A 13,449-nucleotide genomic window follows, 5' to 3' on the forward strand; every position below is an offset into this window, starting at 1 on the left:
TGTGAAAACCAATAAGTTTGGTTGAAGCTGTTTATATAATTCGATACTTGAAAAATATCGAATTTCTGAAGACAATGCAGATACAATGATATCAATTTAACATTGATGACATGTCTGTGTTACAGTTCGTGAAAATATTTCAGAAAATAAAACATAATAAAGTTTCTTTGAAAAACAAAGGATAAGTTTATTTCAAATAATTTAATTACGTATTTAATAATTATTACTCATTTATTAAACGTAAAATATTTCAAATAACTTAGGATGATATCAAATAAGTGGTGCCACGTACTTCGTATTTAATTTATTGCAGGAGACCGTTCGAACTCGGAATCGTTCGAAGTCCGAATTAATTATTTCCATTAAAATAATTGAGAGCGAATTAATCTATTCCTAGACCCTAACCACTACCCTTCTCGATATACTTAAACAAGAAGTATGCATTATTTAAGATAAAAAATAACGCAATGAAATTTCATAATAATATTTGATAATAATTGCCAGGTAAGTTAAAGTTACAAAATTTATGAAAAATGCTTAAGAGTAGACAATACGTAAAAAGGTATCTTCTAACAACGTCTTTTGGCATGCGCGTGAGAGAATTAACAGTTTCACGGTGGATTCGAACTTTCATTTGAGGCTACTCGTCCACCGCGAAAGGTCGACTTAGCCATGGAACTGTTAATTTCCTCACGTGCGTGCTAAAAGACGTTGTTAGAAGATACCTTTTTACGTATTGTCTACTCTTAAGCATTTTTCTTGAATTTTGTAACTCTATGCATAATAATAAACTAAACTACAAAAACTATAAATATAATTCGTAAACATTGTATAATAAAATGAAAATTGCATTTACTGGTCACACATTTTCGACTCCGGCATCTTAAACACGGCGGTCAGATCACATAGAGATGTAATGCTTTTCACGCTTCGCACTAAGTGTTTTTTTCATCTCAATCGTCAGTATTACAACCTTGTTGATAGACAACGTCGCTTTCACACACTTCTGGGATGCCCTAGTTAATAAGTAAAGATTGTATTGGCTCGGACACAAATTTTTGCATGTTTTTAATAGCTGGTATTACTTAACACATGTTGTGATTTAATTATAACACTTGTGAAATTAAAGACGATATGGCTAATGCGAGATTGTATTTTCTGTTTAGAAGCTTATTTTAAACTCTTTACTTCACTTAGTGCGAAGCGTGACAATCAAGTCGAAATGTGTTCGGATAAAATGCATATGGGCAATATTATGCCTTATGAGTTTCTGAAAGGATAAAAGTGGTACAAACAGTAAAAAATGTTCGTAATGTGTATACGGAAGATGCTCCTAAACTTCGATAGAGAAAATTGTTCAATTACTTTAGTTTCTGAGCGTGTTAATAATACTGATAGGCTGTCAATGGAAAAACAAATCAGAATATAAATATTAATTGTTATTTCTATTTGTATAGTAATGAAGTGTACAGAATGTAATGTAATATTAATTATATTAAAAACTAATTTTAATATTGTAGTATCCAATAATAAGATATTCGGTCGAATTTCCATATAAGAAATTGCTTTAATAAATGCGGAAATTGGTTAAGTGGAAATGCGCCGGTAGTGAAACTACGGTTTGTTGTGACAATGTTTTATTTTGCACGAAAATATCCTTAAATTCGCACTCATAATTTAAAAAATAAATTATTATATTATATTTGTGTCTTATACAAAAAATTAAATAGAAATTTCTGTAATTTTTAGGAAATGGATAAAAACTGTACGATTGAAATTACAAGCATTCTTACTTATTTATGTTGAGAAATAGTCAATAATTTTTTATTTTTTCCTTTTTATTACAACTTTAAGCAATTAAAAATTTTGGTGGTAGGGATGAGTTTTATAAAAAAAAATTTAAATGATAATGACGAGTTAAATCGTCATTAAGTCCGACCCTACTCGATATATGACACAAGATCCTCCTTTATCTTTCCATCTTTTCGATCTTTAACCACCAAAATTTAATAACAAAAATCCCCAATACAGTACACAAACTTCTTTGCTAAATTTCAGAAATTGTAGACAAAATGCACCGGAATTATTACGCTTCAAAGAGGGTGAATGAAATCGTTCTCCCCACACATAACCATACATTTAGAAAAACACCTGAAATTTTCTTTGCATTTCTCGACGTTTCAAGGAGCCTCGAGTCTAAAAATGTAAAAATCATCTTCGTGGGTCATTTTTTGACAGACCTACTTTCTCTCTATTGTAATATAATATAATATTACATGCAAAAAAGTAAAAATAGTTAAAAAGAGAAGTTGTTTTTTACACGGAAGTTTCTCCGTTTTTAACAGCACTGTCATTACAAAAAATTTATTTATATAGGAAACATTTCTAAATGCTTATTTAATTAATTTACTAGTATGCTGCTCTGCGGCTGTTGAGCTCTTAACTCTTTTCCTCTAACCACTTCACAAAAGAATGTAAATAAGTTACTTTATTGAATACTGATACATTGTTCTACAGAAATTCTGAATTGACTTCAAAGTAACAAATCAAATTGCAAAAATTAATGTCCTCATTGTATCAAATCTGATTTGAAACAATGATGATCGCAAGATCCACAACCGTCCTCGATGGAGATTCGGCATTGACTTTTCTAGCGGTCCTTGAAAGTCTCTAATTTCATATAGAAACAAGCGAAACACTATTGATTCTAAGTATATTGGAAATGATGTCTGTTTCTCAGTAAACGGCTTGTACAACATAAGAACGGCCCTCTTTTTTCAAGCTTTCAAAAGTAATACAATACTCCGTTCTGATAGTTTGTTTCTCACTGGAAAGGCCTAGATTGATGGTATGTCGATTCAGAATGGTTTTTAGATGATCTTATAGAAAAAATATAACGTTACAATACGTGTTGAAGATCCACAGATACATTCTTTATACGTAGAAGAATGTATCTGTAGATCTACAGTGTAAACTATAAATAATCTCCAAAAACATACCTGTAAACCTTACTGGTACAGAAACTGCTGTCGAGCATGCCTAGGTCAATCGTTTTCAAATTATTACTGTTTTATATTAGATGTACACAAAACACAATAAAGTATGAATATTTCATTCAATGTCTACGTTTTACATTCATAAATGTTTGTCTATGGAAAGTCGTGGTATCGGGGCTGTCAAGTAATCGTTCCGACGTCAAAAGCTGTAATTGTGGTGGCAGCAATTGTTAGAGGCTATTGGCGCGGAAAGAGTAAATTAAATATAGTTTTGGTATGTGCCAATGCTATTTTTAATAGAACAATATTTCGGTTTTCAAACGCATACTTAGCAGCGCATTGCAGATTTATTTCGTTACATACAGTTTGAAGGAATTATTATCACATTATATACTTTAAAGCAACACTGAAAAGAATTGTCATGTGTAATCAACGCATCGCCAAGTGTGCATTTGATTTATTTTGTTTTCGTTAAGCATCACTTGGACTATCTGTCAGGGGGAATGCCTTCACGGGATCTTTTTAGCCCCTATTCAGGCATTACAGACATGGAGAAAACCCGGAAAACTCCACGTGGCCAATCCGTCTTGGCCACGTGGACCAATCCGTCATGGTCAATCCGTCTTGGCCATGCGCGAACCCACGACCGAACTGCCAGTGTTTAGGGAACGAAACCGCTTGGCATATTCGCTTGAAAACCGAAATATATATATATTTTTCATCGGTTTCTCATCGGTTTTATATACATATACAGTATATATATATAACCGATGAAAAACTGTCGATTTCGACAGAAAATAATGATTCCTTGGAACTATCTAGTCCAAGAGACTAATAAGTTCCGAGAAACCATCTGTCGGAATACTTTTGGATCAATTCAGTTCTAGTTCCAGAGGGAAAGAACTGGATTTTTCCCACATGATTTAATTAAGTTCAATATTGTGTTATTTAAAAATTCAAATGTTTGTCAAAACAAATAAAAAATAAAATAAAAATAATACACATAATAATAAGCACACTCGTAGCGGACATTTTGCGAAACGTAACTTTTTTGACTGAAGGAGAAAAAAAAGGATCTTTAAACAGAAATGAAAAATATCGATATTTCGGGAACGAATGGACGGATCTCTGTGAAATTTGATACATAGATCGAAAAATATTAGCAAATGACGACGATACTCATATTTTGTCCAGGTAATGCGTTTTTTTAAAACAAAATATGAATTCGGATAGATAAAAAGTGTTGTAATTCCTGTATAGTAAGGTTCACTTTGTTAAACCGTTCGTTCGTTCGTTCACTTACTTGACGGTTTGCCTCTACCGAACTTTATGACATTTATATCCACGCTCGTCAAATTTCATTAAGGATTAAGATTAGCACAGTTTTGAGTTGTCAGGATTCTGATCGATTAAAGTGTCATCATACAGTTCGTATGGATGCGGATATGAATCCGGACGGGTCGAAAAATACGAGGAATTTTCAGGGGTTGTATGTCAGTTCCCATTTCATTGTGGGCCTGAGCGAATCCACGACGGGATGATTAAAAGGCCCACAGTGCGGAAAGAATAATAATAAAACAATTCACAATTTTTTTTTATTTTTATGTTTGTCATTATCGAAAATATTTAAGAAAAATATCAATTTGTAAACATATATAATTTTTATTAATTACTTTTAAAATTTTAGCTATATGCTTAAAAAAGCATGAAAAACATTCCAAAATGTATTACCTACAAAAAAAATCAAACAACTTTTTAAATATTTAATAAATTTTGCATTATAATGATAAAAAAGAAGAAAAAGCAATACGTTATTTAATTAAACACGAACACGTTCTGATTTTTCTAAATAACCANTTCTGGTCCAAGCATTAAATTTGAATGGTAAATTTTGGGTTATCGTGTATTAAAGCCAATTAGACTGTTGGTATTTTCTTCAGTGGTTGAAACATATTTTATAGCTTTAGTTAGATTATTAAGCTAACCTAAATCAATTAATTTATAATAAGGCTATATACTCCCATTATTAATGACAAATTTCTAAGTATCTTACTTTCGTTTGCAGCTCTTCCAAATTAATTGCTGCTCCCAAAACTTGTTGCATATCAGGTGGATATTCACCATACTGAATGTTTTCTTCAAAATTAAAAAAAATGTACATATATTAATTTTGAAATAATGATTTTAAATACTTATTATAAACGCTTAATTAATTATTATTTTTAAAATTAAAACATTTGTAACTAACCAGTTCCAAATTGACTAGCCAATTGTTTTCTAGTTGGTATCTAAGATATAAATCAAAATATTAATTCGATTTTAAATTAGGTCAGAAAAAAAATTATACAAATTCTTAATTAAAAAGAAAATAATTTGATGTCACATAAAATTATTTACTTTTAAAATGCTCTTTATATCAGATATGTCATCCAGAATATTATAAAAATAGCGAATAATTTAATTTATTTACCATTCTAGTAATTGATCTCCGATGCGTTTTGGCATCGTTGCATTATGGCTACCATCGCTTATTACAACACTGAAAAATCCAAATTTTGTAAATTTAATGTAATATTTAATTTTAAAAATTAAATTATTAAGGTATTTTTTGATATATAAGAATAAATCTCACTTTCTCTCATTCGGTCTTAGTGGTCTATCGCAAGATATGCACCGTCTAATAAAATTAAAAATTAATTTTGATATATTATTTAGAAATTTCATTGATTTTAATTTTATAAAATTCTTTTTCAAAATTTACAGCTTAACGCCCGCAGCACTTGGTCCTTCTTCTACTGCTTCTTTCAATTGCTTCAATTTCGTAACAATCGTCTTCAGTCGTTCTTTCAGATTTTCTTTATAATTATCCAATTCCTTTCTTTCGAGTTTCTGGTTCACAAGTACAGTTAAATCTTGTACTGTTCTTTCCAATGTTTGCTCCTATCAAAATAATAGTAATTATTCTATAATAAAACTTCGCAATAACACTAATTCGGATTAATGCCATAGTTTCTTCTTCCGCGTTTTGGAATATGGGTACGCGATAAATTATACACAGCAAACTAAGTGTACGGCTGTATAAATGTAATTTCACTAATCTTATTTTTATGCTATGGATCCAAATAAATGAATGCAACTCTTTCCTCCTTTAATTAACGTTTTTTCTTCCCGAATTAGTACAGTTTTTGGAGGTGGGAATGAAACAATTAAAGTTTAAACAAATGAGTCGATTTTAGGTGTAAATTATTCCAATGCTTTCTAACAATTTTGATTTGTTTGCTGAAAAGAACACGTTAAAAGAACCCTACATTTTGGAGCAAAATGCCCGATTTTCCATTCAGGGAGATCCGATCTTCATTTGCACAATAATTGAAAAATCTACTTTAAAACATTATTATTTATTAACCTCGAAATAATGCGATGAGACATTTTACTCGATTGAACTGCTTTTATGGCTAGTTTCTATTGTACTTGAAAATGTCAATGGATTAATAGAAGAGTGTAATAAACAAACATTGTTAATTACGCTTATTATTTAATTTATTAAATGAAATTAATGAACTTACTTGACCAGAAATTTTAGCGATTATGTCGTTGAAACCTGAATTTATTTCTTCACAGGAAGTTAAATATTCCGATTTATTGACTTTTTCGTCTAGTTGTGTCTTATCGGCTTTCTGGAATGAAATTAATATATTTATTTTAAATATTACTCAAAATTTATTTTCTATATGGTACACTGTTGACCCCAGGATTTAGACGGCCGGATTGCCGAGCTTAATGTGGCAATCTACCTTTCTGGGAGACCCGGAATCGAATTCCGACGGTCGTAAAAACCCCAGGAGTTTTTCGTGGGTGGTTCTCGGGCCCCTCCTTCACCACCTAGCGCTCCATTAAGGGCCTGGCCGAACTCATAATGGACCTGTAAAAGAGGCCCTCTTAGTACCCACAAAGCGAAAAGAGTTTAAAAAAAGGGCTTTCTGAAATATCCGACCCAATACAGTAATTGGGAATTTCTGTTATTATGTGGAATGGTCGCTAGGCAGCATCTCCGCTTGAAAGTATGACGTTTCTGTCTCTCGATTTACCGTAATACACTGTAGACTGTTTGTATCACGTATCATATCTCATTTGAAGCTCACTTTATAGCTGACCCTGACATCCTCGAATGTAACAGGTTATTATAGAAATATACGAAGAATTTTTACCCGTTATATCAGCAGATAGATACGCTATAAGATAAATGTAATTTACGACACGCTATGTTTCATTTACTATATTTACTAATGAAGTAAACAATGTATTGTTTTTCTAAAGTACTTTTACATAACATATTCTTTTAAAGGAATTCTAAATAATATAATGTAAAAGAATTATTCTTACTTTTTCAAGTTCTTCTATCATTTCACTTCTGTCTGCTTTATAATTTCGAATTTCTTCCACATGAACTTGTATATCCTATATTTTGTTAAATTAAAATTTGATAAATATTAAAATAAAATGGTTTAATTATTTATAACAACTTTATAAATATATGAAATATTAAAAACGAATGAAAAATATACATTTATAATCGAAAGCTTTTTCAATTCTTTAAAAATTTCTTTCAATTGATCTTCAACATCTTGAAGATTTTTTCTACCCTGTAAAGTATTTAATAGTAATTTAAAAAATTAAATATTTAACCATTTATTGTAATATGATTTTCTTAATTAATAACCTCCTCCGTCATGTCGTCCTGAATTTTTGCAATTTCCGTAACGGTCTCTGTTAAATTATACAATTTTTTATTTAAAACATTTAACAATTCGTAAAAGTCTGACATTTTTTCTTTTGCTGTATCCATGTATAAAGAAAGATTTTCGATAATAGCTTCTGTTTCAGCCATTTTCTCTTCATTAGCGATTGCTTCTTCGGCTCTCATTCGCAGCATTTCTTTGTTAGATTCTGCAATTTGTTCTATCCGCTCTTCTACTGCGGTTACCTAATAAATTCGTAAAGTTAAGCTTTGTTATTTATACAGATGGTCCAGAACGGATTCACGTTTAATCTTTCTGGTCCAAGCATGAAATTTGAATGGTAAATTTTGGGTTATCGTGTATTAAAGCCAATTAGACTGTTGGTATTTTCTTCAGTGGTTGAAACATATTTTATAGCTTTAGTTAGATTATTAAGCTAACCTAAATCAATTAATTTATAATAAGGCTATATACTCCCATTATTAATGACAAATTTCTAAGTATCTTACTTTCGTTTGCAGCTCTTCCAAATTAATTGCTGCTCCCAAAACTTGTTGCATATCAGGTGGATATTCACCATACTGAATGTTTTCTTCAAAATTAAAAAAAATGTACATATATTAATTTTGAAATAATGATTTTAAATACTTATTATAAACGCTTAATTAATTATTATTTTTAAAATTAAAACATTTGTAACTAACCAGTTCCAAATTGACTAGCCAATTGTTTTCTAGTTGGTATCTAAGATATAAATCAAAATATTAATTCGATTTTAAATTAGGTCAGAAAAAAAATTATACAAATTCTTAATTAAAAAGAAAATAATTTGATGTCACATAAAATTATTTACTTTTAAAATGCTCTTTATATCAGATATGTCATCCAGAACTTCATGCATCTCATAATCTCCTTCGAGCTAAATCAAAAATATGAATATTTTTAATTAATTATGGTCTTGTTGACGATTTAATAAAATATTTAGAATAATTTTAATCAATTAATTATTTTATATTTTTTACCTTACTATTCAAATTTAATAATCGTTTGTCTATATCTTGCAATTGATTATTAATCTGTAAAACATATTTGCCATTCTCTTCCAATGTCATCTGGAATCCTTCTTTGGTTACACAAGATTCCATTTTAGTAATANCAGTCGACCCCCCTATAACACTGTTGATTTTTCCGTGTTATATGAATTCCATGTTGTACGAGTCACTTAGAATTTACAAATACGTGAGCCGTTCACAATATTTAAAATTTATTAAAATATTCAATGAATATTTTAAGTACATCTTTCGCTCTTCTTCTTTCTGTATCTCTTCTAAAATGTTCAAGATCTCTTGCTTGTTCATCAATTATGTCAACGATCTGAAAAAGTTTATATTTGTGTTAATATGTAAATTTGCTTACGGAAATTAATTTATAGGAAAATGATAAATTTACCTTCTCCAAACCACTTTCTAAAGCGGTTATTCTACTATTTACTGTTGTCGATTCCCAAAATTTAGCCATATCCTCTTGGAAAGCAGCGGGTCCTTTGAAAGAAGTATCAGATACAACACTACGACTGTCGATTAATTTAGTTTCTGAAGATTTTTCTGATAATTTAGTTTCTGAAGATTTTTCTGATAATTTAGTTTCTGCAGATTTTTCCGATAATTTAGTTTCTGCAGATTTCTTCGATTTAAATTCTTCAGAATCCATTGTAGACGGCTGAAACTCTTCACATTCTTCATCCTCTTCTTCTGCTGGTTTGATAGGCTCTTCTCCAATTGAAAGATTACTTATGTTTTCTGATTCTGGTACTTCTCCTTCAATATCTTCTATTTCTTCTAATTCGGTTAATAACTCTCTTTCAACCGATTCGGCAATGTCAGACGGACGTCTCGGTGCAGCTGGCATATCAAGTATTTGGGGTTTCATATCTGTAATGTTTAGTTTCGTGTAAAAGGATTGCAGCCCCATCTCCTTAATTAATATATGAAGAATAGTTCTCAAGATTCCAAAGTTTACAACTCCTATTATAGGAGTCTTTAATGCTAAATCTACTAACTCAGGAAGAGAGTACGTTTGAATAGTCATGATGCAAACTTTTCCTTGATCTTTAGTATTTAACAAAGAATAAAAGAATTGATTATTGAAGATTAAGTATTGTTCGGTATTTTTTTATTATGAACAAAGCAGTAAAAATATTAAAAACTAATATAACAAATCAAAATGTATAAAATTTAATGATATTCATCTATAAAGTTGATGTATTTAATACAGTCGACCCCCCTATAATTACGGTCCCTATAATTACGATTCCTATAAAACTACGAAAAAATATACGTATTTTGGAAATGTTGAGTCGGATTAGTGTAGAATCGATTAATTTTATGGAAGAAAACCTTTCAATCAGCCGTAGTCCGTAAACTTGACACGTGTCGGGCTGTGATTGGAACGACTTGTAAGAAATCGGTTTCCTAATAAATTGGAACGTATCTATATCTTATAGGGGGGTCGACTGTATAGTGAAGTGTGTGTTTTCTTAATAAATTATAAATATGATTAATTAGATTTTGGAAACAAAGCCGTCGTGAATCGAATCGTAATTTCCCACACGCTTAATACTATCAATTAAAGTTCTATCCCTGAAAAAAATCATTTCAACTATATTCTATAATACCAACGTAGGAAAAAAATGCAGTGCATAAATATAAAATTTTATATAATTATAGTAATTAGTCGTAAAAACGGGGAGTTTACAGAAAGCGGTCGTAAAGCGAAGGTTTATATAAATTAATTATACAGACTTTCGCTTTACCACCGTTATTAAAAAGCGAAACAAAATATATTTGTCGCGATTTCTCAGACAAAATTAAAAATAAAGTAATTACTTTCACTGTCGAAACTGTAATGAATGTTTTTATAGTTTTGCTTTATGTTACATTAAAACCAACTTCAATCGATTCTTCGCTGTAAAGTTGTTGGTACTGAAGAGAAGACAGCAATTTTATTTAAAGACGGATCAAATCTTTAATTTTTTTTTTGTAAATTACAATTTATATTTTTCTAGATTTTGTAGAAATTTAATTAAAATGCATTCATTTTTATGGCCTGAAGGTAAAATTCCTTATACGTATGATCCAGATGCGGGTAAGTGTGAGAAAACATTTTACAGTTATTTAATTATTTTAATTGATTATAATTAAATTTGAACGTAAATATGTTTTTTAAATATATAATTTAAATGTTAATAATATTTGCTGAGTTTTATGCTTACATTTATGTTGCAGTCTATGTTAATTAGTGGATCTGTAGAGCAATTATTAAATTAATTAATTAAACATTTAATGATATTTTTTAAAATAATAACAATAAATTACTAATAACTATTTAAGATTTAGATAACTACAAAAATATTATTGAAGAAGCCATGAAAACTCTATCTTATAAGACTAAATGTATTACTTTCCTACCATGGGAGGGTGAGAAGGATTACATTATGGTGACAACCGGCACGAGGTAAGTCACATGAAAATTTAATTATCACGAATTCAAGTTATTATTAATTATTTAATTAAATGAAATTTAAAAATTATTTTATTTTTATTTTATATAATTAAAACTTTAATTATAATTAAATGTGAAATTTTATAAATTATTATATTTATGTTTATAGTTATGAATATAAAACTTTTATTATTTATAATTTTAAAATCAATTAAAACTATAATTATAATTAATTTAGAATTTAATTTTGTTGTAGATGTTCCTCGTATATCGGACGTGCTGGCGGTAAACAAATATTGTCGTTAGATACAGATAAATGCGATTTAAGTAAATGTCTTCACGAATTATGTCACGCCATTGGATTAATCCACGAGCATCAAAGAATATTAAGAAATGATAATATTATAATATTCTGGGATAATATTCTAGATGGTAAGAATAAGACGAATTTTACTTAAATAATATACCGATGTCTCAAAAGTCAATTAACTACTGTAAAGACGTTTATTTATTGCCACATTGTAAGCCTGTCTCTGTGAAGGATCGAATCTGCATCTCATAGTTAATCGTGGTTATTATGGACTGTAGCATTGTTCTCCACGTTAGCCTATCTGACTCTAATGGACGAAACTGTGATAAAATATAGCCTTATTGTGTGCTTCCTTGATTTATTCAATGAATTATAATTGATAATATAATGTTTAAATAGCATTACAGTATTTTAAATTACAATTACATCTATTTTCATCTAGAGAGATGGTTCAGAGGCACACAACTCAGATATACAAAACTTTAAGAAATGTTTAAAAAATAAATAATAAATTAGAAATAGAAACAAACCTATTATTTACCTTAACAAAACAAACTACAATATATCGGAGTTTTGTACTCGGATAGAGTACATTGCGCAGGGTGGGCGGAAAGTAACTAGGCATTGAGAAATCGCCGAAATTTCTGTATTTCCAATTCAAAGACGATAAGAATTATTTTACATGTACCTTATTAAATAAAAATATGGATGCATATTTTAAAATTCAATATAGGCACTGGCGCCACTCGCCAACAACACGTACAGAAATTTCAGCGATTTCTCAATTCCAAAAATCCCTTCTAAATTTGAGTTAAATTCATTGTAGCTATCATTTTTATTTTTTTAAATCTAAAAACGATTCAAAATTATAAAAACCTAAATTTAGATAAACTTATTCTCAAAATTCTCGAGACAAACTTCAAGGTTACAGTTCAGGAAATTACTTTAATTCCTCGAATATTCTCTGTAAAAGCTTATTTACAAAAATTATGTAATTGGTTTTATAGCATATTTATTATTATTATTATATATATATTTTTTTTAACAGGTGAAGAGAAGCAATTTATCATAAGATGGGAATACGACGTGCATAACGACGAATTTGATTACAATTCAATTATGTTGTTCGAAGAACGATTCTTCTCGAAGCATTCCAGTCTTCCAACAATAAAAGCGAAAAATGGAAGAAAACTGATAACAAAAAAGTTTACACTTAGTTATTCAGATATTTCTAAAATTAGAAAAATGTATCTTGGTTCCGACTTTAATTAAAATGTAAAAAATGTTTAAATAAAGTCAACAAACAATCGGATTTTACTCATTAATTATAATTTAAAGAAGGATTTTGAACACAGAAATTCTTCTCATACGCGGGAAAACATAGAATTAATACATTAAAAATGTTTAAATATTTAAAATATTCTCAGATTATCAGTAAAATAATATTTTAAATTGTTAAAATCTAATTAAATATATTTGAAATTAATGCACTAATATTTAATTATAAGCATTTATTTATATAAGAGAGAAATAAATACAACACTTCTCGCAAGACCTTCGTTCAAAAAGGATTTTTGAAAAATTTTGGAGAATTTTCTGGAATTCTTCATAATTTTTCTTATATTACACATCTTGCACATAAAAGGCGAATCATCTTTAGCTGTTCATGTTAATGTCTGTGAAAAATGGCGAGAGTTAATGCAGTACCAGGAACAATCAGGACTGAACCTTACAGAAAGAAAGATTTATTGGAAGAAGATGGAGTGGTTTACAGGCTTCAATGTACGTGTGGAGTACCGTATTACTACGTTGGAGAAACGAAACGGAAACTAAAAGTGAGGATGTCGGAACACTTGGCAGCAGTACGAAATAAAATTAATACATCCCCGGTATTTTTGCATTG

The 13,449-nt window shown here is 29.5% G+C and overlaps 3 protein-coding genes and 1 long non-coding RNA gene across 4 annotated transcripts; 1 reads left to right on the forward strand and 3 right to left on the reverse strand.

Annotated features, from left to right (window-relative positions):
• Window positions 1-4,988: 4,988 nt before the first annotated feature.
• Window positions 4,989-5,430, reverse strand: LOC111631997. The gene is made up of 3 exons (XR_002757791.1): window positions 5,394-5,430; window positions 5,245-5,284; window positions 4,989-5,132 (listed from the first exon to the last, which is right to left on the reverse strand). It is a non-coding gene; the product is annotated as an uncharacterized LOC111631997 (long non-coding RNA).
• Window positions 5,431-5,462: 32 nt separating this feature from the next.
• LOC111631985 (uncharacterized protein C16orf96 homolog) lies at window positions 5,463-8,884 on the reverse strand. Its single transcript, XM_023376333.1, has 11 exons — window positions 8,758-8,884; window positions 8,589-8,654; window positions 8,440-8,479; window positions 8,245-8,327; window positions 7,717-7,980; window positions 7,562-7,639; window positions 7,380-7,454; window positions 6,563-6,673; window positions 5,758-5,936; window positions 5,629-5,673; window positions 5,463-5,535 (listed from the first exon to the last, which is right to left on the reverse strand). The coding sequence occupies exons 1-11, from the start codon at window positions 8,878-8,880 to the stop codon at window positions 5,463-5,465; spliced, it is 1,137 nt and encodes a 378-aa protein (XP_023232101.1). The 5' UTR covers window positions 8,881-8,884.
• A 147-nt stretch (window positions 8,885-9,031) lies between these two features.
• Window positions 9,032-9,884, reverse strand: LOC111632010 (cyclin-dependent kinase 11A-like; the record flags this gene model as incomplete). Its single annotated transcript, XM_023376365.1, has 2 exons — window positions 9,185-9,884; window positions 9,032-9,109 (listed from the first exon to the last, which is right to left on the reverse strand). Coding segments are annotated over exons 1-2 (717 nt in total), but the record flags the coding sequence as incomplete, so codon positions are not given.
• Window positions 9,885-10,770: 886 nt separating this feature from the next.
• On the forward strand, window positions 10,771-12,818 carry LOC111631986 (astacin-like metalloprotease toxin 4). Its single transcript, XM_023376334.1, has 4 exons — window positions 10,771-10,879; window positions 11,125-11,248; window positions 11,493-11,668; window positions 12,595-12,818. The coding sequence occupies exons 1-4, from the start codon at window positions 10,822-10,824 to the stop codon at window positions 12,816-12,818; spliced, it is 582 nt and encodes a 193-aa protein (XP_023232102.1). The 5' UTR covers window positions 10,771-10,821.
• Window positions 12,819-13,449: the final 631 nt, after the last annotated feature.

The sequence above is a fragment of the Centruroides sculpturatus genome, unplaced genomic scaffold (assembly GCF_000671375.1).
Source record: "Centruroides sculpturatus isolate CEXI.00-Female unplaced genomic scaffold, Cexi_2.0 scaffold636, whole genome shotgun sequence".
Lineage (NCBI taxonomy): Eukaryota > Metazoa > Arthropoda > Arachnida > Scorpiones > Buthidae > Centruroides > Centruroides sculpturatus.